Here is a 25,523-nt window from a genome sequence, read left to right as displayed (position 1 = left end):
TATACTGCATACTTTTTCACAAGCTCACGGTGCACTTTTATTTGTTACTTTCTTTTGAATAATATAAGTGCATTTTCAAAGCGGTTTAGCATCTCACAATGGCGTGGAGGTGACTCTGGGTGTCGCGTACAGCAGAGATACTTCCTCTAGTATTGCTTCCCTAACCGAGAAAGAGTTTTACTGTCGACATTTCCCACCAAAATATCGGTTACCTGATCTATATAGGTTGGCGACGACCTGTTGTGGAAGCTAAGCTCGTATGACTGCTTAGTAAAGAAAAAAAATATTCCTGACTCTTCAGTATAAACCCTTCATCAATACTTTGCAAATTAGGTTTCCCCTCTTAGATGTCGGACGCTGCGGCGGTCGGTGAGAGGCGATGAAATCTGAGGTTGCTTAGGACCGCTTCAATTTTGTACCAGCGCAACACGTCCACGGATCTCCCTCACTAGCCGGTTAGTCGCGAGGCTTCGCGGCGCGTCCTCAGGTGGCGGATAGGGTGTTAATCGCGGACCAAAAGCGACCTTGTGGCTGTTCGACATCTGAGATTCACATTCATATATTCATTTATAAATCATTCGGATGGATTCAGAGGATGAACTCTCTGTTTCTGCTGAGCCAGGACTGACTCATGACATTCTTGTATCCCACACGTCGGTCCGCCCAAAAGCCTGCAATCAGGGGACTGGGATGTACAAGGGAGGCGGTTTGGGGTCGCCTCTGACAAAAAAGCCGTCTTGGTCCACTCTAAGAGGACAAACTTTCTCCCGCAAAGCCATGGGACTAGAGGCTTGTAACCTGCCCATGGGTTTTAAAAATTACGCATGTCACAGTAGTAGAAAAAAGTCTCCTGATTCCGGAGGAATGTATGGTACGGTAGCGTCAGGAAAGACAGGGTTGCTGGAGTCATATAGGTTAGCGAATCGGAAAAGGATCAGGATGAAGATCTGTACTTACAACGCATGTACGCTTGCATCGGAACCCTCCTTCCTATGCTGGACGTGGGAGTCACCCGTGGAGGGTAATGAAATCGACCACATCGTCGCCAGTAAAAGGTTTTGCCTGACGGATGTTGCTGTTGTGCCAGAGTTCTGTACGGGATCGGATCATCGCCTCCTACGAGGAAAATTTTCGTTTGTCCGCAGAGAACAGAGTGCCGCGAAGTCCCAGAACTATCATTAGCAGGTATTAACTCTTCGCTACGCTTGCCGGCTTTTGGGAAGATTCCGCAATGGGCAACATCGACAAGGAATAAGACCGGCTCGTTGAACACTTTCACGACTGCAGGAGCAAGGCTGAGAGTTTTAAAACTACCAGGAGACACCTGCCTCTCGAAACTCTTGAGCTGATACGCCAGCGTGGAGCAGCACGAGCCGCGGGCAGCCAGGTACTCACGTCTGAGCTCGAAAGACTTTGCAGAGAAGTAAAAGAAGAACTCAAACAGAGCGGAGCAGAAGTATTGGCTGAAGCTGCAGAGGCGAGAAAAAGCACTCGCTTCGAAACTTCGCCAATCGCAAGACGAAGCTCTCTGCAACCCAATGAAACAACAATAGCATCGAGGAGGGGTCTGAAGAAAATCATCTACGAATTGTACTCTGATCTCTTTGACAGCAGTGTCGACTTCCTCCTCATCATCTGAGGGAAGACGAACATGTCATTCCAGAGATTCACCCGTCCGAAGTACGACATGCTATCATGTCGGTAACAAATCGTACAGCACCCGGTCCCGACAGAATAAGGCCAAAACGCCTGAACTGTCGAAATGTGAAACGAAACCTGTCGAAATGCAAGCTTCCTAACTGTCTTGCTGGTGTGGTACGCCAGTGTTGTTATATAAGAGGAGAGATCCACATGACATCGGCATCTATCGCCCAGTCTGCTTACTGTCCGTCATCTACAAGCTCTTTACAAGAGTGATCATTGATAGGATTGAAGAAGTCTTGGATGAAGGACAGCCATGCGAGCAAGCAGGGTTTCGAAAAGGATTCAGCACGATTGACCACATTCACACTGTTTCAAAACTCATCGAGGTATCACAAGAGTACAAGATGCCGCTCGGTCTCACCTTCATCGAATTCGAAGTTCTCTCCCACGTCAGCGATCGAAGATTAGAGACGCCTCCGCGTTTGCCAAGGAATGTACAATAAGATGGGCCGGACACATGATGCGTCATGAACGACTGGGTTCCCGCGATATTAAGCGCGCTATAGGGAGACAGCCGACCCGATGGTCAGATTTCTTCACGAGGTATTTCAAGGAAAATTATGATGCTCTTCGTGATCCACGCGAAAGGAGGAATCAACAGACGACTCTGTGACGCGATCGAGACAAATGGAGGAATTACTGGCGCCCGCTCGACCAGTCGAAGATCGCAGGGAGTCAAGGTGATCAGGGCAGCACGTGCAGGACTCGCTGTGGAGACTTAGACTGTGTACTTACAACACTAGAACCATGTCCACAGACGCTGACCTTAGATGCCCTTTTCGGAGCTGCAGAACACACGAAACTTCACGCGAGTGCTAAGAGAAGCAAAACAGAATGAGCGACGTAAAGAAGATGAATGAAGATATACTTGCCATTTGTGATGAAAAGGTTTGTTTATGAAATATATGTGGTGCTGGTTTTGCTGTGATCCCATTTATCGTCCACTCCGTCGATTCTCAGAAGATCTAGTCACCGTCGTCCGGGTGTTTTTCGCCGGTGCTCTCTGCGTCAAAAATTCATAAGCATAATCAATCGCTGCTCATTAACATCAGCTGATGAGTCCGTATTGGACGCATTTTATGAGTAGCTGGAGGAAGTGGTGTGGTAGTGAAAGGAAGCTGAAGAATGTATAGGAGCAACGCCTGGAGCGCTGAAACCACGCATACTCACTTACTTAGATACTTAGATGGCCCATCTTCACTGGACGTGCGGGCCCCAACATCTCCTCCACTCGTTTCTTTCCCTCGCCATTGTCATCCAAGATGTTCTCAAATTTCGTGAGTGACGTTGACGAGGTCCTTTAGCCGTATCCAGCTGAGCTCTCAGCTGGTCCATCCGTGTAGCGAATACGTCACCCCATCTCGCTGGCGATCTACCTCGAAGGCGTTTAGCACCTCTTGGGATCCACTCTAGCGTTCTTTTAGTCCATCTATCGTCGATTCTTCTCATGATGTGATCGGCCAATCTATGTTTTGCTTTCGATGCATATTCCGCCGGGTCGCGAAGACAGGACATTCTTCTTAAGTCGGAGCTGCGAAGACCGGCTAGGTGTTGTGTGCGCCGATTAAACTTCAAAAGGCACCTCTCAAGGGCTCTGTGGGTAGTAAGTAGCTTCCTAGACGTGGCCGCGGTGTCTGCCCACGTCTCCGCTGCGTAACAGAGCGCTGGAAGGACTGTCGAGTCGAACAGATGGGCACGAAGATCTTGGTCCGTCAGTTGGTCCGTAGCTTCCCTGACGGCTGCGAATGCTGTCCATGCTGCTCTCACTCTTCTAATCAGTTCTTCCTTCAATTCGTTTTCCATTTTCATAGCAGTCCGAGGTATACGTATGATGAAGTTTGCACGATTTGGGGGTTTTCAAGTTGTACTCCTCCATCCTCGCAGTAGGCGTTCTTCATGAACTGTGTCTTCTTTCTGTTTATTCGTAGTTCTATTCTCTTCCTTGCTTCGTTCAATTCGTTGAGCATCGTTTCTGCTTCATTGGTACTACTTGAAAAGAGAACAATGTCGTTTGCGAAACGAAGGTTCGAGAGAAATCTTCCATCAACACGTATGCCCCTTTCTTCCCAGGAAAGTGATTTCATTATCCATTGTAGTGCAGCCGTGAACAGCTTCGGCGATATAATATCGCCTTGTCGTACCCCCTTTCCGATGGGTATGGTGAGGGAGCGGTGGAAAAGCTGTATCTTCGGAGTGCATCGATCGTAGCAATTGGCTAATGTCCTCACATACGAAGCGTCCACACCTCGATCGACCGGCGTTGACAGTATTGCATTCGTTTCTACGCTGTCGGAGGCTTTCTCATAATTAGAACGAAGATTAGAACAAAGTGCAGGCGGTATTCCCGACAAACCCCTATGACCCTCGATACGGTCTGAATGTGGTCCAGTCAGCTGAACCCCTGGGGGAATACAGCTTGTTCTTGAGGCTGAGCTTCATCCAGCGTCCTAGATATGCGTATGAGGATGATCTTGGTGAATATTTTCTATAACACGCTCAGCAAGCATATCGGACGGTAGTTCCGAAGGTCCTCTCGGTCACTTTTCTTATAGATAAAAAAGGTTCGCGAGGTCTTCCACTTGTCTGGAATCTTTTCTATCTGAAGGTAGGATGTCATGTGCGCTTCATAAGATTACATGAAGTGGATGGCCACCAGCCCGAAGAAAGTCTGCTGATATAAAATCAGGTCCGGGGGCTGTGCCAGGTTTCATGCTCTTGATAGTGACTCGTATTTCCGAAGGGAGAATCTGTGGTGGAGGTTCACCAGTGCGAATGATTCGGCTTGACACAGAAACGAGAAGACGTGCGAGTCCCGTCTTCGCTCAGCAAGGCTGCTAGCGGAATATTATATTCGCAGAGATCCCTGCGACACTTCTTTAGAGTCGTTCTTCTTTGTGCTACTTCCAGAATCTTCTTCTGCCTGTTTTACAAAAGATCCTCCTGCAACGACTTTCTGCAGCTAGTGTTTGCTACTAACCGCTCAATGTGCGATGCATTCGGATCAACCCTCAAAGTTCTTCTTCCTTCCAACAATTCCTTGGTTGTCTTCGAAGTTCGATCCAAGTTTGTCATGCGTGGCTTCGAGGCACGTTCAGCACAGGCTCGTAATCCTCTGAGCAGCATCTCGTAGTCCACATTTGGGTCCTCCTCGATGTGCCAGTCACCTTGGGGCAAGGAGTGCTCGAGTACGCAATCGTCGTTGACGACTTCTTTTCTCCTTCGTTGCCGATAGCAGATGTTCTTTTCCATCGTGTGGCTAAATCGTATTTTCGCACGAAGGAGACGGTGATCAGAACCACTACAAAAGGATGGTACTACTGAGACGTCAAGTAGACACCACCTCCGGTTGGTGAGTATGTGGTCGATCTTCGCACGAGTCACGCCATTGGGCGATTCCCATGTCCACCGACGATGATTTTTTTTTTAATGAAAAGAGAGTTCCCATGTTCCCAGCGACGGACAACAGCTCAGCGAGACGATTGCCATTTTCATTCCGGTTCCCTAGTCCAAATCTTCCAATCCTGTATTCCTCTTCTGTGTATTTCCTAGTTTTGCGTTGAAGTCTCCGACAACGAATTTGTACAAGGACTTCTCGTTGCGGATTACTTCCTCCAGCTCCTCGTAAAACGCGTTCAGCTGCTGATGTTGGTGAGTAGCAGTTGATGATACTGATGGATTTTTGGCGCAGAGGGCGGAGGCAAAGAATGGCCAGACGAGGTGACAGGATCTCGTGAGAATCGACAAGGTGGACGACAGATGGGTGCACAACAAAACCAACACCGCCTACATTTCGCGAGGGAACCTTCTCTCCACGAATGAAGAATGTACCGTCATTCATCTGTCGTACGTCGCTCCTTCTGCATTTGGTCTCCTGCAGAGCAATCACGTGAAATTTGATACGCTCTGCAGCTCCGAGAAGGGCATGTAGGTTAGCGTCTGTGGAAACTGTTCTCGCGCTGTAAGTACACAGTCTGAGACAGTCTCCATGGCGAGTCGTGCGCGTGTCGCCTTGGTCCAGAATCAATGACGTCCTGAGCAATCTGAGATTTGATCGCCTCTCACCGGTCGCCATACCGTCCGACGTCTGAGATGGGAGGGCCCAGTGTGCATGGTACTGTGGCAGTGTATATGCTGGAGTGGCAAGTTTTCCCCAAACTAAGCAGCCATCCCACGGCGAGCTTAGCTTTCACCACAGGTCGTCGCCCAACCTATATGGATCAGGGAGCCACCTTGCGACATTTTGCCAAGACGGTGGCGAATCTTAGCAGTGGTTTACTCTTAGTTAGTTCCAAGTTCGACCTTCTTTGAATCTTGGCATCGTAGAGTTTGATTGTGTACTACTTTTTTAAGCAGAACCAAGATTGTTATTGATCTTTATTGTGGCTAACGTTTCGGCGTCGTCGCCTTCTTCAGAGCCTGGAAAAATCAAAGACACGTGTAATCTACTCTCTCAAACGCCTCGTCATCCCACAAAATATGATTTAGCAAACAGATTATTTAAAAGCAACGTCAGAAAAGCAGACCAGTGCTCACCTTGATAGCCACAAAATCGTGATGTTAGCGGACCACCAGTTGTGAGAGTTGCGCCGCGAGTATTAACTAGTAACGATGCCCCCGCCTCTGACCCCGTAGGTCAAAACCCGCAGAGGTCCTGGTATGGCGCCAGCTCGTTGGTCACAGCGATGCATTCTTCTTTACGATTTATGATAGGACTTTTGGCCGTGATATAAAACGCTTCCAATGTTTTTTCGCGCTAGAACGTCTGATTTGCGTGCCAAGATAGTGACAGCTATCTTGAAAGGGGTGTTGTCATGACACTGTCTGCGATGAGCACCTAAAGGGGATGATGTTTTTGATTTTACGAGCCCGTCTAGGTGCTCCTTGACGCGGATACATAGTGATCTTCCTGTTTCGCCAATGTACTCAGCCCCACATAACTGACAGGTGATTAGGTAGATAACCCCCGATACCACGCAATCACCCTGCCTCCCGTTTGGACAAACGATGCAATTCGGTGTCTCACAAAGTCCGTCATATGCGCGATTGCGGACTAGCTGCTGCTTCAGGTTTACAGGTGGTATGTCCACTACTCTGACTGAGTCTTGCAGACCTGCCTGTCGTAAGCTTGCTCGCACTGCATTGCTCATGTCATCCGAAATAAAAGGAAGGCAGAAAGGAATCTTTGTTGATTGTTCTACCCTGTGGCACCGTCGCTCAGTTGCATGGCTCCGATTTGAATGAGAAACCTTTGCTGGGTACCCATTGGACTGAGCAATGTGGTTAGCCATGTTTATGGAGGCAATGCGCCCTTGAGCCTCAGATGAAACCGTTGCCGCTGTCTTAAACATATTTTCAATGACTGACTTTTTGGTTCTCCAGGGGTGCGCCGATTGGTAGTGAATCAGAATGTTTTTACAACTAGGTTTTCGATACCATTTTGTTTTCCAATTTCCCCTACACAAATGGACCTGGACATTGAGAACGGCAGCCAGTTGTCTTTAGGTTTTTTCCTCGTGAACGTTATGTACTGGGATTTTTTATTTAAGAGATTGAAGCAAGTGTCCATTTCAGCTTGTGTTGGACATACAATGCAACAATCATCTATGTATCGGCAGTACAATAGAGGTTTGCGTTCCAGTAGGGGTTTTTCCACTTTAGACATGAAAGTAACGGCTAATGTAGGCGCAAATCTTTATCCCATGGCCAAACCTCTAATCTGCCTATAGTATTGCCCAGACCAGCGAAATACATAACATCTCAAACATTCGCTTAGCAGCATCATTATTTGCTGTATCGCAAACCCATACATGTTAAAAGTCCCCTGGTGTTCGAGAAGCAGCTCTGATGTTGCTTGTACTGCAGCATCGGTGGAGACGTTGATCTAGAGCGAAGTGACATCGAAGGATTCGATGACACAATCTCCATCAAGGCGCACTTTGCGGAAGTGCTCTATGAACATTTTTGTGTTTGAGAGATGAGCTGGAACGTATTGGAGTAGCTGGCTGAGAACAGTGTTAAGGAACCAGGATATTCTGTCGGTGGAACCTCTAATATTGCTAATGATAGGCCTAATCTTGAAATCCCCTGAGTTGTTTGAACTAAATTCGGCAGCGGAAAGCTTGTGGGTCTTGATAAGGACGTAAAGGACCGGACAGGTGGGCAGATCACATTTTAGACGCGTGATAGTTGTTTTTGGCAAACCTACTGATTTTACGGTCTCTATCCATATCCTATTCAAGCGGCGATATTGTCTGCCAAATTCATGTGCCGATGAAGGGTGGTATAGAATATCGTCCGTAAGGTGAAGTTTCGTTATAGCCCTGTCCAGTTCACTTGAAATCACTACAAATTTTCCTCCTTTATCACTGACCGAGATTTTGATCTTCCCCTGAGCGCAGATGTCACGTAGTTCGGACAAACCTTTGCGTTGTGTGGGTGATAGATTTTCAAAAGCGCGTTTGTATGAGTACCGGGAGAGAACTGAGAAAACCGACGTAGCAAATAAGCGAAACTTAGTATCTACCACCGAGTTTGCCTCTTGTGGCTTGTACAGTAATGTAGGGAAAGGGATAGAAGGAAAAACTCGAACTCTAAAGGTTCCTTGCCCTCTGTCTTACTCTTCCTCTTTAGCTCTCAATCGCAGACGTTCATGAACCAATTGCAGGCTGCCCACTATCTTGCGCGATATCACTAGACGTATTGATTGAGATGGAGCGAAACTGGTGCCTAAGTCCAAAACTGGAAGCGCATTCTTAGAAAGAAATACATTACCTATAAGTACTTACGAGGTGGAAAGGGTGCATTTTCTGGCGCGGTTTTCGAGTTTTGGTGGTTTAGGCTCGAATGGTTAGTGCTAACTGGTAACTGCGATCTCTGACCTTGCCTATGATCTAGCAGTTTGCCAAATTTCTCCTGCAGCCTTGACTTGGCCTTAGAGCGAATAGAGTCACATATGTTCTTTGACTTACCCACGATTCTCCTCCAAAGAACGTCCGGCACCACGCGTTGACAACACTGTTCTTTGAACACACATTTGGTCAGCATAGAAAACATATGGTCTTGTTTGGTCTTCAATGCCGCTCTCAAGATGCGGGTTTCGATCTCTTGCAGTTGCCGGCTTTCTTTTCTGAGTCCGCATGTTTCTTGTAGGTGTTTCTTTGTGATGAAGTGAAGGTATCACGTGACATCGTAAACATCGGCGGAGGAAGTGGATGGCTTGCCTTTCTGAGACGATCTTCCGTCTTAACAAAAGGACTTCTTTCACGAGTCGAAAGAAGTTTACAGATACGTCGTTGAATAAGTCCCAAGTTCGACCTTCTTTGAATCTTGGCATCGTAGAGTTTGGTTGTGTACTACTTTCTCTTAGCTAGGCTTCCGATTTCGGAAAGTCGGAATGTCGGATGTATCAAACTCCTTCTCAGCTTGGGAGACCCAGCTGGAGGACGAACTTCCGCTGTGCATCGCAATTCGACGCCCATAGTCACCTCACCGCCACTATGAGGCGGTAAACCGTTGTGAAGGTAAACCACGCATAAGCGTCCCGCAATGCAAGAGTTCAAAATCAAAACGGATGAGATTTCTGAACGTCATGGCCCGAGTTCAGATCGGTCACGTAGGATTTCGCAACGAACGCAACAGAAAATAGTTACGAAGAATTTTGTACAGTAATATTCGCATTTAGTTTAGCCGAGTTTTCTTGGTCTCTTTCTTGCTGTTTTTCTTTTGCTCTCAATCTCAGACCGTAAACCAATCGGAAGCTGCCTACGATCTAAGCACGGATCATATTGATTGGGATGTGGCAAAACTAGGGCCTAAGTATAACACGTTCCTGCTTATCTCTTAAATAGAAACATGTTCACCGATCACCTCGGCTAAGCGCGCCTTGACTCTGATTGTGTCCTGGAATCCTTCGATGTAACTTCGCTTTACACAAACGTCTCCATTGATGCTGCTTTGCAAGCAACATCAGAGCTTCTTCTTCTCAGCTTCTCCGTCAGAGACCAAAAGTGTCTGACCATGTATGGGTTTCAATTACAGCAAATGATGACTCGGGCGGGTGTGGCGCAGTCGGTTGGAGGTCCGTTGTAGCCACACGGTCGAGGGTTCGAATCCGCCCTAGTGCTCACCAAGCCTTTCATCCCTCTGGGGTCGATAAATTGGTACCAGACTTGTCTGGGAGGATAAAAACACCGACTTGATCATCGGCTGGCCCACGCAAGTCATTGTATAGGCCAACACGCGTTCCAAAACCTCAACGATTACGAATTCCAGTAAAACGCGTTGGCGCATCCCAAGTGGTTTGATACTCCAGTGACTTTATACTTTTTATCCTTTTAAATAATGACTCTGTTAAGTGATTGTGTGAGATGTTCAGTATTTCGCTATTTCGAGCAATACTGTAGGCAGCTTAGAGGCTTAGCCATGGGACAAAGGCTTGCGCCTACATTAGCCGTTGCTTTCATGTCTTTCACGGAAAAACCCCTAATCGTAGTCAAAAATCATCAATAATGATCCTACACTCTTTGAAAACTGGTCGGAGAGCCTGCAACCCTCCTTGCTTACTTGATTATGAAACGTACTGCTCCCTTCTTATTACTACTTTCTTCCTGCTCCTGATTTTCTTCCTGTTGTCTACGATCCGCGCTCTCCTTCTTACTCTTGCTCCGAGTTCGTCCCACCTCCTTCCTGCTCCTTCCGGATCCTTCCCCTCCCTTCCCGTTCTTCCTCTTGCTCCGGGTGTATCGCTCTTCCAACCTCATGTATTACCATTAACAAAGAATGGGAAGCAAAGATCGCATTTAGTCTTCTGTGGAAGTGCTCCTGAGTACAGATATTGTCATGTATGTGTTGAGTGGGGAGGTTCAGAGATTTGAAAGACATTTTATTCAAGACTAATATGGATGGTCCAGAACAAAAATCCTCAACCATAAGTAAAGACTATAAAGATGCAAATCGACAACGAGAAAAAGAATCTTGAACTAATTTTGAAGTCGACATCAAACGCTTTGTGTTGGGAGTCGAGTTACGTACTAGAAAAAGGAGGGGACTGGTCGTCGTCGAGCACAGCGAGCTCTTCATAGTACATTTTTCTTGTTTTTGACAGCTTTCCGTTTGCTTTGCGAAGAATATTTTGTGAATAGCATCACGTGTTTTTAGCAAACGTGCATTTCTACCAGATATGGTACTTTTTCCGCATCCGGAGCGCCTTTCAGATCTTACTTTATAGATTTGAAGATTCTGCTTCATTTTCCCGTGTAGTGTGCATCATTAGCGTATTCTGTGACCGTATTTGTAGCAAAATAGCAAGATTAAAGAAGGAAGAACGCTAATACCTACAAACTAAGATTTTAGAAGTGTCTTTAGAAGCGGTTGTAGAGATTTATTTATATGAATAATGAGCACATATTGACACCAATACGAAAGAGCTAGAATATTCTTTCTATCTCGCTTAAATCCCCCAATCAAGGCGCAAATTCCAATCTTTCTCAAGCTTCATGATTTTTCCCCTTGTCGCATCGCGCATGAGAACATTCTTCTGACTACAAGAAATACTCGCGCAGCGTGACGATAGAAGTAAGGGAAACTAACTTTGATGAAACTACTTTATCTGATTCATGCACTTTATGAAGAACTGTGTTTAAAAAACAGAGAAAAAAGATTGTTGTGCTGTGTGGCGACACGGCAATACTCGTCGTCATCTAAGACGCAACGCGTCCCGCTGACACAACATGGTCGGCATCGACTATACATTGAACAAGACTGCCAAGACAAATATTACATCTAGGATTTATATTCGGTAGACACCAACAAATTCGAAAATCGAGTGGAATGTTTTCAAGACATGAGACTGATCAAAACTTCGAGATCACGATTGATGTGGGTTGTTTCCATGCCGATTCTAACCGTTTGAAATAATCTTCCATTGTTTTTTGTGGATGTTTGACCGCTACAGTAGGGACCAAACTGCTGTTAGATACATGAGTTGTGCAACAACAATAACGATGTCGTATTCTTTGCAATTCTCCAACTCTTGCAAGAGATAGCCAGACCACCACTGCTCCAGAGCTTAAAAAAGGCAACTTTCAAGAAAAAGAAAGAAGTGGTAATAGTAGTTATGAACAGTCAATAATGGGGTTGAACATTCGAGTGATTACGGTTTTCAAATGTTGCTTGGGATCTTTAGCTTTAGAAGCTTGATTAGATGCGAGGTTAGGAAGTCTATTTTTAGATATATGAATTCAGTGATGTTCGATCTCGATCGATAAGCCTCAGCACGATGTATTTGTCTCTGTATTTACACCAAGATGTGAATTGTGAATAGGGAACTAAAAATTCGCGCGCAAGAAAGAATTCTAGAAGTTCTAGAACTGTTCTTCTCAGTGAGTTTCATTTCTACGATTAACTCCTGCGAGTTTTAGAACACCGTAAGTATTTTTGAGGAAAATGATATGTGAAACGGAAATGTCTTCTTTGCACCTATTCCCTACGACGCAACCTATTACAGGTGATAGAACAAAAGCATTCCGCAACACGCCTACGATTGTTCAACTGGGGCAATTTCTGCAGCTAATTTAAATTATACTAGTTGCAGACGATGTACGTGTTCTATTATCTTTAATAATTCGCACCAGGAAGACAGGATTGCACAATGCTGTTTAAACTCCTTCCCTCTCTCTTGGGGGTTTTCGCTCTCATAGTCGTGAATTACACTCCTACCTTCATTAGATTACGTCACTGTTGGAAGTGGGGGGGGGGGGGAAGGGGGTTGTTGACGTAATTTCGTATACGCTGGTTTAAAGACATCACTCCACGAATCTGACGTGGTATGGGTTTCGGAGAGCCAAAGACTATACGAAGCGCAAAATGCAAAAACGGGTGGGATCTCGCCCTTCCTCCTTGCATCACTGTAAACAGATGGCTTCAGAATGCGGCATCCTCTATTGCAACGCGCCACCTTTGCGCCCTGCCCCCACCTGCGATTCATCAAAAATCCATTCGGACGCCCCGATGGGCAATTCATTTCATTTCACGAATTGCAGGCGGGGATGGGGCGCAGGGGTGGCACGTTGCAGTAGAGGACGTGGTAAGGAACCGCCATAGTCTTTGGCCCTCACAGATCCGTACCACGTCAAATTCGTGGTTGATGTCTTTAAAAATGCTGCCAATGCGTCCTAACTTTCTGCAATAAAAGGGATTTTTGCTCTTTTAGCGCCCAAAGAAGTCAAACAGAGTGATTTTCCCGACTTTCGTATGATCTCATTCGCGAATACGTAATGCTCATGCTGTATTACGTGCGGCCAAATTAGAATAATTATAATTGGTGCACGGTATATGCATATTGATAAATACAACCTTTTATGTAGGAATACAAGGTTTCTGCTGCAGTTTGGGATATTATTTAATTAGGAACATCTCATTGGTGAGTAACTGAAAACTAATTGTTCCTGTTTTCTTAGCGCGAGTTGTTGAAGCATTTTTGAACATCGACTTTCGTGCTCGTTTGTGTATCACCTAATAGTTCTCTATATACTATTTATTATGTATTTCGTCTTAAACACTTCTATGTACTATTAATTGTACTTATTTACTATCTATGATACTTTTTTGAAGTGTTCTAGATAAAATTACATTTAACATGGAAGAAATTAGTTGTACTATTATGAAAACATCAAAGCTTCGGATGTTCTAAAAATGGAAACCGAAGAACGAATCAAAAATTCTTACTTACACGGCTAAGTAGACATTTATGATGGCGTATGATAGTTGACTAATAGGATTTTCCTCCCCAAGCACAATGAAAGCAGTGGCAGAAATGCAGCAGGTTACAGTAGACCATAATGAAAAACCAACCGAGGCGTACGTAAGTAACTAAAAGAAATTCCCAATAATTCCGATAGAAATGTTAAGTGTTCAGAAATCAGTTGAATAGTTTGCGGTATTGTGATATAGTCCACAACCTAAAAAAAAAATTTGTCACATGCGTTGATAGTTACAAAAAATTATGAAAACAATCTCTTTCATGATTTGGAAACTATTTAGTGCATTTCATTTCTTACTTACTTACTGTTGCTCTTTGAAGTGGGAACGGGAACATAAAGCCGATAATTAGACGTAATTCGCTTCTGAAGCTTCAAAAATGCTAGAGAATGGAACGAGATGCAAAAAAAATACACACTACGCAAAAGACTGGCAGAAAATGTACGATCTACCGTCGATTATTCGAAAAAAAAAGCCAATTGGAAATCCGATATCAGTGATCAAGATTAGTCTCCAAACGAGGTTCACCCCGAAGAAGAAAGAAGAAATTCTCATCGTCTTTCGTTGATCCAAACATTACATATATCATTAAACGCTCTTAAGTTTTAGAAAAAAAAACACGGATTACCTTCGCCACACGAACATTCTCAGCCAACTGGAATTTCATGCTTAATGTGTAATTAATAGTGGAATGTCCTGTACTGTTAGAGAGATCACGAAGTTTTGCAGCATCACGGCGATACACGCTCAACATAGAGAGTGTGGAAAGAACCAAAATCAAAATACTGACTAGTAGAAAAGGAAGCAAGGAGTATAACCCTGAAAATCACTTTATAAAGAAACTTCAAGATCTTATCGTGGTGCCAAGCCCAAATCTTGATTGTTTAGTGTCTCTGTAAAGAGTAGAGTATGTTTTTTTTTTCATCTCAAAGACTCGATAGCACGTGACTTCACTTTTCAATTTCTTTATCTGCGTGTGTGTCCACTATTCTATTATAAGTAAAGAGTAGGTAGTCCCTAGAATTTCCAGAAGCTATCGCATTAGGTTCGTGACCTCGCCGCCGCATTGCTAACAAATTCATGCTATGAGAAGGAAAAAACAGTGCCCGAAATTGATATATTTATTTAACAAATATTTTAAAAATGTTAAAAAATCAAAATAAAATAAAATAAATAAAACGAAGACATATTCAAGTTAATTAAAAAAGGATAAAGGATAAAGTCACTAGCGTATCAATCCGCTTGGGATTGGCCAACGGGTTTTTTTTCTGCAATTCGTAATCGTCGTCTCTGTCTGGAACGCGTGTTGGCTTACACAATGACATGCGGGGGCAGGCCGGTGATCAAGTCAGTGTTTTTATCCTCCCAGACAAGTCTGGCACCAATTTACCTACCCCAGAGGGATGAAATGTTTGGTTTGCTCTAGGACTTTTACGAACCATCGACCGTGTGGCTACAACGGACCTATAATCGACTGCGTCACACCAGTCCAATTCACAAAAAACTGAATAAAAAATAGATAGAGTTTCAAGTTATTAAGTATTAATAACATATTCAAACTCATAGAAAAAGGGAATAAGAAAAAGGCATAAAAAGGCTACTTATAATAAAGGATAAAGGATAACGTGTCTGGCATTGATCAATCCGCTTGGGATGAGCCACCAGGTTCGCTTCAATTCGTTAGAGGTTTACGAACGTGTCATTGGCCCATACAATGACTTGCGGGGCTTGCCGATGTGTTAGGTCAGTGTTATAACCCTCCCAGACAAGTCTGGTACCAATTTATCGACCCCAGAGGGATGAAAGCCTTGGTGAGGACTAGATGGGATTGGAACCTTCGATCGATAGTGCACGCAGCAGAACCTCTAACCGCTACACTACACCCATCCCAAATATTATACAATTTTAAAATGGCGTTCCGATATATCTTCTTACATTTAAAGCACTGCGAACTTTTTATGGAAGCAGAACTTTTCATGGTACTTTTCATGGAAGGGGTTCTGATGTGAAAGGATTCCATGCTCATTGGTCACAGAAGAAATATTGAAATCCTGCTTTTCAACGTTTTCAATGTGAATTATTTTTTGTTTCTGAATTCACTGATCTAAAATTTGAAAAACACATTGCACACAAAAAAAAAGTTTACACGCAAAAAATGGAACATTGTAACGGTTCAATGTTTCAAAAAAATTGAATCTTACCTAGTTGAAGAAGAATGTAATAAAAAGTGGACAGTGCGAATGAGCCACCAATAACAAGGTACGAAATCCATGGTCGACTATTCTTCTCATAATCACGGATATAGCGTGATGCAAATGTTCTTTCAGCAATAATCGCAGGAATTAGTGTCATTAAAGTGCATATCGATAAAAACCTCACGAAAAACAGAATAAAAAGCAACACATCGAATGAGTCTAAAAGCGACGAAAAGAACTTCAAATAGGTACATGTATAATTAAATCAAAAAACATCTTGTTGGTTTCATACAGAGATTTTCGAAAGAGGCACGGAAATTATTCAATTTCAGACTCTTTATTCTTGTTGGTTGTTTTTCTTGTGGTTTTCTTCAACGAAGTGGTCTCATTTTGTCTGTGTTTTGCTATAGTGTGCCTACGAGGTTTTTAGATGGAACCTTTATTTGCCTGACGTTGACAATTGACACAACAGCTCCAAATGCTGTTAATAATCAAGGGGCAAGAGTAACGGTACTCGACAACATTCATTTGTCCGATAATGCTGTTGACTTTCTGAGCCTTGGACCAATTTCATTTTCAATTTCACATCGAATAGATGGGTCAACATTCCGTAAAGTCACAGTAGGCCTCCACAAGCTTCGGGACCAGCTTCGAATCAGAACTAGGAATGAAAGTAACCATCAGCACACTGCACCTATAAGCAGAAGAGCGTTACCCCCAACACCATTTCCGCGCAACTTTTATAAAGAACCCGAACCAGCTCGCGAAACAGACACAAAATTTAGAATTCTATTATCTGGGGTGTTGTCCGCTTACAACCATCATAGACGACTCACCCTTAACAATCTTACGCGCGAGCAATGGCAGGGTTTGAAGGAAATCCGCGAAATGACTACAAGAGGGGATATACGCCTTTCAGTAAGCGATAAGGGTGGGGAATTCGTAGTCATGTCACAGGCTCTTGATCGGGAAATAACAAATCTTCACTTGCAAGATGAAACGATCTATCGCCGCGTAACAGAGAAAGAATTCCTTGTGCAGTGCAAACGCTTGAATCATGTATGGATGACTATGGGAAAATCTGCTGGCCTTGACGAACGATTTGTTAGCTGCCTAAAGCTTGACAAACCGACCTGTCCTGTGTTCTACAGCCTCATCAAAACGCATAAGCTGAAACCCGATGAGGTCAACTCAACATCAGCGGCCACATTCAAAATCCGACCAATAATAAGTTGTGTGGGAGGACCAACGGATCGCATTTCGTGGTTCCTTAATAAAATCGTGAGTCAAATTTTGCCTAAAATACCATCTCATTTGTCGAACACGCACCATTTCCTTGAGCGATTACGCAATGCGAGAGTTGAGGGCAACTGCGTAATAGAGTCTTTTGATGTAACCTCACTCTACACGAATGTAAAAAACAGTGAGGCGCTGCAAGCTCTCTCTGAGATGATAGATTTATATGGTAACAACTTGGAAACATATGGACTAAGTAAATCTCGCATAATAACGCTTATCAAGGAATGCTTGAATTGTAATATCTTCAGGTGGTCAGGAAATTATTTCGCGCAACTGAGAGGGCTAGCAATGGGTCAACGATTAGCACCAGTACTGGCGATCCGCTTCATGAGCAGAATCGAAGAACCAGTACTTTCGCGTAGACCAATAATGTATTGCAGATATATTGACGACTGTTGCATCATAACATCAACACAGTCCGAAATGGACGAGTGTTTCCGAATACTCAACCAACAATCGCAATATATAAGACTCACACGAGAAACCCCAAAAGAAGGATGGCTTCCGTACCTCAACACACAAATAAGTACTTCAAACGGCATTATTAGAGTAAAGTGGTATCGCAAAGAAAGTTGCAAGAACATCATATTGCACGCCAAATCTGCACATCCGACTGCAGTAAAACGCGCAGTGATTCGTAATATGTTCAATAGTGAAGTATGCACTGGCAACCAAGAACGACACGAATCACGAAGACTAGCCTTGAAAATCGCATGTGCCAATGGCCATACAGTACGTCCGCATTACCGAAGAACCCGCACTGTAAATAGCAATATTCCGCGCGAAAACAAAATTTCTCTTTGTCTTCCTTTTATCTCTGACAGTCAGTGCCGCTGTTCAGCGCAGCATTATCCAAGCACAATTACAAAATGACGTGATCTTGGTAAATATCCCAAATGCAAACATCAAAAGCCAGCTTGTTAGAAACAGACTATATGATAGATACTGCATCTGTGAAAGATGTGTTATTTGTCCTTACGGAAAAACAGGCGACTGCACAAAAATAGGGGTAATATATGAGATTGAGTGCTTGATATGCAATGCAACTTACGTTGGGGAGACCGGTAGGAATCTTGGAGTGAGGATTAATGAACACATGGCCGGAAAACGACGAAAAAGTTTGATAACACCACTAGGAAGGCACAGACATGAGGCCCACAACGGGAACGATTACGATGTGAAATGCGTTATACTGGCTCACGAAACAGAAATATCGGCAAGGAAGACGTTGGAGGCGTTTTTTATTCTTAAAAGAAACCCTTCAATGAATAATAAGAATGAATGCTTGTCCATAACGAATGAGTTCTTGCCACTTGTACCGCTCTGTGACCTATGACCTGACGCCTGATATTCTGTGTGTAGATCAAATAATCTATGTCGTCGCTGGTGATCTACACGCAGTAACACTCATTCGCTGGTACACTGAGTGACAAGTGCGTGCAACCAGCCGCGCCACATCCGGTGGAGCAAAACGTAAGACCATTTTCAATGTAGATAGGTTTCTGTTTTCACTACCCTGAACGATTATCGAAACACTGACCCAGGGTGGTGTGGCACTTGACGGGATAAACGTAGCATTGTTCCAGTCATCCTCTATTTAGGCCTCTGAAGATGGCGAAAAAGCCAAAACGTCAGGCAAATAAAGGTTCCATCTTAAAACCTCGTAGGCACACTATAGCAAAACACAGACAGAATATGCCGAGGTTTCAAGACAAAAGAACATTCGAACTGGTCTCATTTTACCTACAGAAGATTATTATTCTTGCTTACTTGCTTAAATTTGTAAAATTGTTCAAAAGGCATTTTCACAGGGCAAGCATTCAGGAGAAAGAGAAAATGAAGAAAAAACTTGTTTTCTAGATGGATTCTAGATTCTAGATGTTTTCTAGATTTTGTTAGAAAAGCATGGAAAATGCGACTGTCGGAGAATAAGCTAAAAGTGAACTGAGGGAATCAGAAAATGGCTATTCAATTATTGTATTAGTATTGGTTGGGTATCTATTTTTTTTATCCACGCCCACCCTTTACAATTTCAGAGTTTCTTAATCACACATTGATGATCATCCGTCAATGTATTCACCATGAGCGTCTATCATAGTGTTCCTTCTTTCTGGGAGAATCACAACTCCCAGGGACAGAAGTTGGGGGTTGAGATTCAAAGAAAAAGTCAGCAGCCGGTTTGGGATCAGTGAAGCAATTGAAAAATTTTCGTCAGGGGATGCTTATGGTCTCGAAACAAGCAGTAGATGATGGGGAGAGATCTGCGGAAAAAGAGTGGATGTGGGACCGTTTCTCAAAACCAGACCTCTAGTTGGCTGCCAGCTTCCAAAACACGTTGTCGTGGAAAATGTGAACGGTGGCACGTATTAGTTGCGTTTCTCGAGTTGCTGCTGCCAATGGATCCACCGCTTGTAGAATTTGGTTATCGGGCAGCAGCTTCCACCGAACTATCTCCCTCGAATTCGTCGGGCAGATGTCCTATGTGTGGCAAGGATTCGAAGGAAGAGCACATCTTGTCGATGCGACCGAATGACGTGTTAACGGTAGCGTAGGTACTGCCCCCGTCCACACTTGACTAAGAACCATCTAAAACCATCTAACTTCTAGTTGACCCCACAGGAAAAAAGCGTCTCCTCGCTTTCGAAAGCCGATAATTTCCAAAGTGTAAAAAAATAAGTAGTCAATCTAAAAGTTTGGAAGTCAGCACCCGGTCTAAATATTTTTAAAATAATCCCATTAAAACCGTTGAGACACTCACCTGACCAATCACTTCTTTTGATCAGACCTGAGTCATAAAAGAAAATGGGAATTCTTGATCCCTCCGTAATCGTAACTGCTATAAGATGCACCTAAAAACAATCCTTTATAAATGTTTCGTATATAGCTTAACCAACAAAAAGATGAGGCCAGAGATATTAGCAGTTCACATTTCTGTTTTCTTCTTTTTGGCACAAGTGGAGGGCAGAACCAAATGGTTAACGACACTGTTCTTCGGGTAAAGCGTATTCGCCTTCTTCAGAGCTTGGTAAGTGAAAGACATATGCAATGTTATCCTCCCAAAGTTATCACCACAACATGTGTTGCTGTCGAACGACATAGTAGACAAAGAACCTGAGCAGAGAATTACACACCTGTTAACGCCACCTTAAGAGTCGTATGGCCGTGATGTTGGTGGGCCGCGGTGCAGTAGAATTGGTTCGTTAGTAGTAAGTCTAGGGCGTCACTCGCATCGAACATAGCCCCTGGAGCCAAAACACGCAAAAGGTCATGGTACAGCACCAGCTCGTTGGTCACGAAAACATACTCTTCCTTTCTGTTACTTTCTGGAGTCTTGGCTCTTATCCAGAACACCAACGTCCTGCTCGTACGTTTTCAGGTTCGCACTACGTATTCGAGACCTGTATCACCTGTGTCACGTTGTCCGTTTATTTGCACGAACACCCGCAGGTAGTACTTCCATTTTACCGATCGCGAGCATGGGCTGCCCAGTGCCTTCTTTTCTCACGAACTCGAACTTTTTCGAAGGACTCGAAGAGCATAATGTCTTTCTTAGAGGGACTTCGTGAAGAGGTCTGACCATTGTTTCTTCCTGCAGTGCGCTTGACATCACACAGTATCCAGTTGTACACGGCTACGCTCCAATAGTTGTCTTTGAACACGCCTCACATACTCGGTCCACCTAATTTTACTTCCTTTCGCATATGCAGCAGCGTCTCTGATATTCGATCGATGACGTAGGACTGAACTTCGAATCCCCGTTCGCTTGCGTGAAGCGGGAGGGTCCTATATGGAATGAACCTTTTAATTGAGCGTTCTTTGTCGTTTATCGCATATTTTTCGTTATTGCGAAACCTTCAAGTTTCTGAAGTTTAGATTAAAGAAAGAAAAGCGATGGTGTTGAAAAGGTGGGCACGAAGGTAGAGGCAGGCAGTTATGCCAAAAGGATAGTCGTCATGAACTGGAATGGGCTCCAAGTGTAGTCGAACATCACAACTTTGGTATTTCGTATATACGTTCTTTGACCCGAATACAAATTTAGCACCGATCTTTCATTTGATATTCGGCTTTCTACATGCCCTAATTGCTTCGTTCTATTAACATTAACTATTTGCACCTTTGAAGAGACACACGAAATTTCTTCATTATCTTTACCGTTATCTGGTTTACCAGAGCGAACCGAGCGTCTTGACGCTCATACTCGAAAAATTACACCCACATCCCTATCTACTCGTGAAGAAGCCCTGATACTGTCCATTTTCTTCACACGCTGTCCTCGAGCCTAGATTTGAATAATTAATTTGAAAAATCAAACTTCGATCGTATAGATTCACAATAGATTTTTGGCGATTATATGACGCTCTCGCCGAAATAATGACCATGACTGGTTAAAATTAATGGTTTCGTGTAAAAGAGTTGACGAACCTGCGCTATTCTTATAACTTTTTTGTGGAACATCTGCACAGATTTTTCGAGCGCATGCACTAGAAGTACAGTTCCAGGAAGTATAAAAAATATTGCAGATAATTCTAGAATATAAAGCACTGCAAAGAAGTGAGACCAAGCGTTTAGAATATCCTTAGTTGGAAATATAGCTGGAATAAACAGCAAAGTCCCACTTGGAAGGTAAAATAGCATCACAGTCACAGTGTCACAGTCACAGTGGAGAAAAGTGTTGGTGCTATGCACAGCAGCGTTTTCTGATCCGTAACAAGTTGTTTGACTCTCGAGCAGTAATGAATGAATAACTCAGCCTTGTGCTAAATCAGACTAATTAGAAAAAAATTAAGCATTCAAACAAGAAAGCTTAAAAAGTGCTCAAACACAAGGGAATTTCGGTTTATGAAGGAAGCGAAGAGAAACTACAGTAGGATAGCTAATTCTTCGGCAGAAGACGAAAAAGACGCGGTCTTTTCCGTCTTTTTTTCGCATAACACGCCTCAATGTGATCTTTATTATAATCTGTACATCTGCACATCAATAGATTCGTTAGCGCGATCTCCACCGAATGAATGTAATTAGAACTTTCAAGATTTATCACGGAAAGAGTTTTTGGAAAAATTGCCCTACCAAATTAACAAGACCGAGTCCGAGATAATTGCGCCCGAGGATATATGATTTTTGACGTAAACAAATCTTTGAAAAAGTGGAATGATGGTCACATATTTGTAATCTACATAATATTGTGAACAATTTTATATCTCTTACAGCTATAATTCCATGACAATGAAGATTTTTTGAATTTGACTAAAGTGACATGCTTCAATTCCATGAATGACCGAAATTACCAGCTTAAAAATTATTTTCTCACTAAATCTGCAAGAAAACTATTAGTTGTAGGATGACCGTGTCTCTTGAGTTTCCAGCTCAACAGGATTTTGTCTTTTTTGCAGCTAAAGTTACAACTTCGGTATTTTTCATTTCTTACTCTGATTTTTGGCAGTTCGTAAATCGCCAACAAATTAGGTTCGCTATCTGTCCGCACAACACAATAGAAGGCAGTCATTGTCCTGTGATTTGTTCCGATTTTTTCCATAAGATGTCTCAGCCGCGGTCAGTTTTGAACCTGTAAAGATATAGAACCTTTCGTGTGTTTTTAGAAAAAGCTTATTTTTTGCGATTTATTGAAAATACGTACGCATCGTAGGTTAATTTTCTCGGAAAAATTTTAATTTTAAGATTTGCAAGATGGGAATCTTAAGCAATGTGCGTTAGACTTATACAACTTTAAATATCCACCAAAATGGTTTGGATTCTCGGTAACTTCACTAGCTAACATTGAACATTCGTACACTATGTATGTGATTTTACAATGATGTGTGCTACCGTAAACCGCCTCTTGTCGACCCTGTTCTAGTGTTCAGCTAATCGCATTTGCTTGTATGAATAGATAACTGATTGGATAACTTTCCAGAAAGAAATTCTTCTTCAGTGCGTTTATTTTTGTTGAGATGTGTCACTTGATTCAAACATGAATGAAGTGATTATAAACATAGAATATGCGGATGTAGACAAACCTAATCCAATTACATATGATTGAAGGAGTTTCTTTGTTCATACCCACATTTACGATATTCTGATATAAAGGAAAAAAAGATAAAGTGTATGACGTCAATCAATCCGCTTGAAATGCGGAATTAAGTTCACTTTAATTCAAAATCGTTTGAAGTTAACGAATGCGTGCTTAGGTTATACAAAGCCTTGGAGAACGTATCGGATGAATAAAGTCAGTGTTTTTATCCTGCCAGATAGGTTGGAACCAATTTATCGACCCGAAGGGATGAAAGGCTCTGTTAACACGTAAGCAGTTTCGAACCTCCGATCGATCGTGTAGACCCAGTGGAACCTCTTATCGACGGCGGTAAGCTCGTCCAAGACATTCTGGTGTGTGCTCAAATAGTGCCCATGTCGACTGTCCTCGAAAAATCTTGGTGTTTTGAATACGTGATCGATTTGCTTGAGCTGTAACCAAGATTGATACTGATTTGTCTTTACTAACTAACAGCTAAGGTCACTAATCACTTTGATTTTTTCAGGCTCTGACGAAGGCGACAACGCAGAAACGTTAGCAGGTAACAAAGAAAAGTCAATACCAGTCTTGTCTACAGCTCAAAAAAATCAATCAAAAGCTGGATACCTGGATAGCTGGATATGAAATATTTGGATATCAAAATGCAAGAGAGTGAAAGTGCTTAGAGATTGCTGAAAGCAGTAGAGGAGGGTATATCATGTGCCGACCATAGTACTTTTTTCGGAAAAAAAAGCGCCAGAGAAGTGGGAATCAGCCCGGAGACGAATGAAAGAGTTTAATTCAACATCTTCATGCTAAGTTTCCAAATTTTGATAAGGACGGAAGTAAACCGGGTAATTAATGCGATTGAAACATAACCAAACCAATGTGGTTGACGTCATATTAGCGCTCTACTATCGAAAAAGAGGTGTTCGTTCGGAGAAGATGAGAAGAAGGGGGCAGAATGTCAGTTGACAGTTTGCACTTACTTCAGAGACATATTCCGCTATGTTGTTAAACCGTTGAAAATTGGGCAGAACATTAGCCCTAGGTTAGAACTGCTGGGCTTAGCTTGGTGTTGCTTACGTTGATTAAACTTTAAATGACATCGTTCGCGCGTTTTTTAGATGGTAAACAAGTTCTTTGATCTAGCAGTTGTATTAACATTCCCATTTCCATTATGTAGCCAGAGCGTTCGGAGGACTTTACCCTACGGCCCTAATGGTCGGTAGCCTACGCTGTTCTTTCACTCCTGTTTAAATCCCTTCAAGACCTTTATTTATTTATTTATTTATTTATTTATTTGATATTTATTTATTTATTTATCTACTTATTTATTTAATTATTGATTTATCTATTTATTTATTTATTTATTCACTGTTTGGTTATTCATGTGTGTATGAACGAAGTATACAAGAAACAAATAACAATTCATATATCATAATACATAATGTAGTATAATATACGTGCACCATAAAAGTAGGAGATACATGTATACGTTACTCAATACAACCAAGAAACCTTTAATTACTTGTTTGCTTAAAGAATCAGCTAACTTCTTAAGTAATGACGCTTAGTGGGACAGGACCTTTCTTGCGCATATTCAGGTAACGTCAACACCGTTAACGAAAAGATATTGCCTCACTGACTGGCTAGGGATACAATAATTTCATTTGAGTCATTCGTATGAGATTTTCATAATTTGAGATCCTTCTGATCCAAAACATCCCCTGTAACAGATCTTACGCCTGAACTATGTATTCCTTCTGTTTATTCGCAGTCCTACTATCTTGTTAAGCTGCATAACCATATGCTTTAGGAGCACGTTTCGCAAGAGAAACAAGCAAAGTTTCCTTAACTAAAACTTCAATTTGCATTGATGACCTGGAATAGGTCATCAAAATTCTAAAACAAAAAAGAGGTAGAAGTTACGATACTATTCTTCGAGTCGGAGATATAGCACGCAGAGCACTAGAGTCATTTTGGACAGCTGCCAAAAGTCTAACAATGAACAGAATAATGAACAATTGCGAACACAAACGAACTAGCCCCATATCAAGATTTGTGAGGCTCTTGAACTACTGAGGGAAGTGGGGCTGTCAGGTCTCTTATACAAGCCCTTGCGACTCCTGGTTCTGGTACGTGATGGTCTCGTACGTTACCAAGTTTAGCCAATTAGGTAAGCACCAGCCAATGTGTTGTTCATTGAGTTTACCTGTAGTTTGAAGCTTCTTCCTGTGGGGTATGAGGCGCCGCTTAAAAGGATACATCACTGATGGCTTTGATTTTGCAGATTCTGACGAAGGCCGTGACATCAGCCGTTAATATAGATCAACTCCTATCTTGAGTAAGCTCAAACAAGTCAATAAGAAAGAATTGGAAAAGTTTAAGAATAATAATAATCGAATCCTCAAATTAATGGAGAGGACTCAACGCTGAACGCAGCGCAGATGTAGTTACCGTAGTCGACAATTATCATCATTGAAAGGGTAAAAACACGCAGTGTATAGATGATTTTTAGCTTTGCGAAGGAAACAGATGGGGTTGAAAAAAGGGACGTT

At 42.8% G+C, this 25,523-nt stretch overlaps 9 protein-coding genes across 10 annotated transcripts; 3 read left to right on the top strand and 6 right to left on the bottom strand.

Moving 5' to 3' along the window:
* Positions 1-582: 582 nt before the first annotated feature.
* On the top strand, positions 583-1,182 carry RB195_017279 (uncharacterized protein; the record flags this gene model as incomplete). Its single annotated transcript, XM_064184211.1, has 1 exon — positions 583-1,182. The coding sequence occupies one exon, from the start codon at positions 583-585 to the stop codon at positions 1,180-1,182; it is 600 nt and encodes a 199-aa protein (XP_064040092.1).
* Positions 1,183-2,901: 1,719 nt separating this feature from the next.
* RB195_017278 (uncharacterized protein) lies at positions 2,902-3,513 on the bottom strand (the record flags this gene model as incomplete). Its single annotated transcript, XM_064184210.1, has 1 exon — positions 2,902-3,513. The coding sequence occupies one exon, from the start codon at positions 3,511-3,513 to the stop codon at positions 2,902-2,904; it is 612 nt and encodes a 203-aa protein (XP_064040091.1).
* An 815-nt stretch (positions 3,514-4,328) lies between these two features.
* RB195_017277 (uncharacterized protein) lies at positions 4,329-4,953 on the bottom strand (the record flags this gene model as incomplete). 2 transcript variants are annotated; one of them, XM_064184209.1, is made up of 2 exons in its annotated part: positions 4,329-4,485; positions 4,682-4,953. In XM_064184209.1, 2 exons carry the CDS (start codon positions 4,951-4,953, stop codon positions 4,329-4,331), a joined length of 429 nt encoding a protein of 142 aa, XP_064040089.1. The 2 variants fall into 2 exon arrangements, with proteins under 2 accessions (XP_064040089.1, XP_064040090.1); XM_064184208.1 differs by lacking the exon at positions 4,329-4,485 and having other exon boundaries at positions 4,630-4,953.
* A 76-nt stretch (positions 4,954-5,029) lies between these two features.
* Positions 5,030-5,776, bottom strand: RB195_017276 (uncharacterized protein; the record flags this gene model as incomplete). The annotated part of the gene is made up of 1 exon (XM_064184207.1): positions 5,030-5,776. The coding sequence occupies one exon, from the start codon at positions 5,774-5,776 to the stop codon at positions 5,030-5,032; it is 747 nt and encodes a 248-aa protein (XP_064040088.1).
* A 273-nt stretch (positions 5,777-6,049) lies between these two features.
* RB195_017275 (uncharacterized protein) lies at positions 6,050-6,851 on the bottom strand (the record flags this gene model as incomplete). Its single annotated transcript, XM_064184206.1, has 2 exons — positions 6,050-6,120; positions 6,686-6,851. 2 exons carry the CDS (start codon positions 6,849-6,851, stop codon positions 6,050-6,052), a joined length of 237 nt encoding a protein of 78 aa, XP_064040087.1.
* Positions 6,852-7,166: 315 nt separating this feature from the next.
* Positions 7,167-18,291, top strand: RB195_017272 (uncharacterized protein; the record flags this gene model as incomplete). Its single annotated transcript, XM_064184203.1, has 4 exons — positions 7,167-7,206; positions 7,276-7,329; positions 16,087-17,687; positions 17,797-18,291. The coding sequence occupies 4 exons, from the start codon at positions 7,167-7,169 to the stop codon at positions 18,289-18,291; spliced, it is 2,190 nt and encodes a 729-aa protein (XP_064040084.1).
* RB195_017274 (uncharacterized protein) lies at positions 8,669-9,037 on the bottom strand (the record flags this gene model as incomplete). The annotated part of the gene is made up of 1 exon (XM_064184205.1): positions 8,669-9,037. One exon carries the CDS (start codon positions 9,035-9,037, stop codon positions 8,669-8,671), a length of 369 nt encoding a protein of 122 aa, XP_064040086.1.
* RB195_017273 (uncharacterized protein) lies at positions 13,429-14,215 on the bottom strand (the record flags this gene model as incomplete). Its single annotated transcript, XM_064184204.1, has 2 exons — positions 13,429-13,572; positions 14,090-14,215. 2 exons carry the CDS (start codon positions 14,213-14,215, stop codon positions 13,429-13,431), a joined length of 270 nt encoding a protein of 89 aa, XP_064040085.1.
* Positions 18,292-19,201: 910 nt separating the features above from the next.
* On the top strand, positions 19,202-19,507 carry RB195_017271 (uncharacterized protein; the record flags this gene model as incomplete). The annotated part of the gene is made up of 1 exon (XM_064184202.1): positions 19,202-19,507. The coding sequence occupies one exon, from the start codon at positions 19,202-19,204 to the stop codon at positions 19,505-19,507; it is 306 nt and encodes a 101-aa protein (XP_064040083.1).
* Positions 19,508-25,523: the final 6,016 nt, after the last annotated feature.

This window comes from Necator americanus, chromosome II (genome assembly GCF_031761385.1).
Source record: "Necator americanus strain Aroian chromosome II, whole genome shotgun sequence".
Classification (NCBI taxonomy): Eukaryota; Metazoa; Nematoda; class Chromadorea; order Rhabditida; family Ancylostomatidae; genus Necator; species Necator americanus.
The sequence above is the reverse complement of the archived record's forward strand: the minus strand, read 5'-3'. Positions and strand labels throughout refer to the sequence as shown.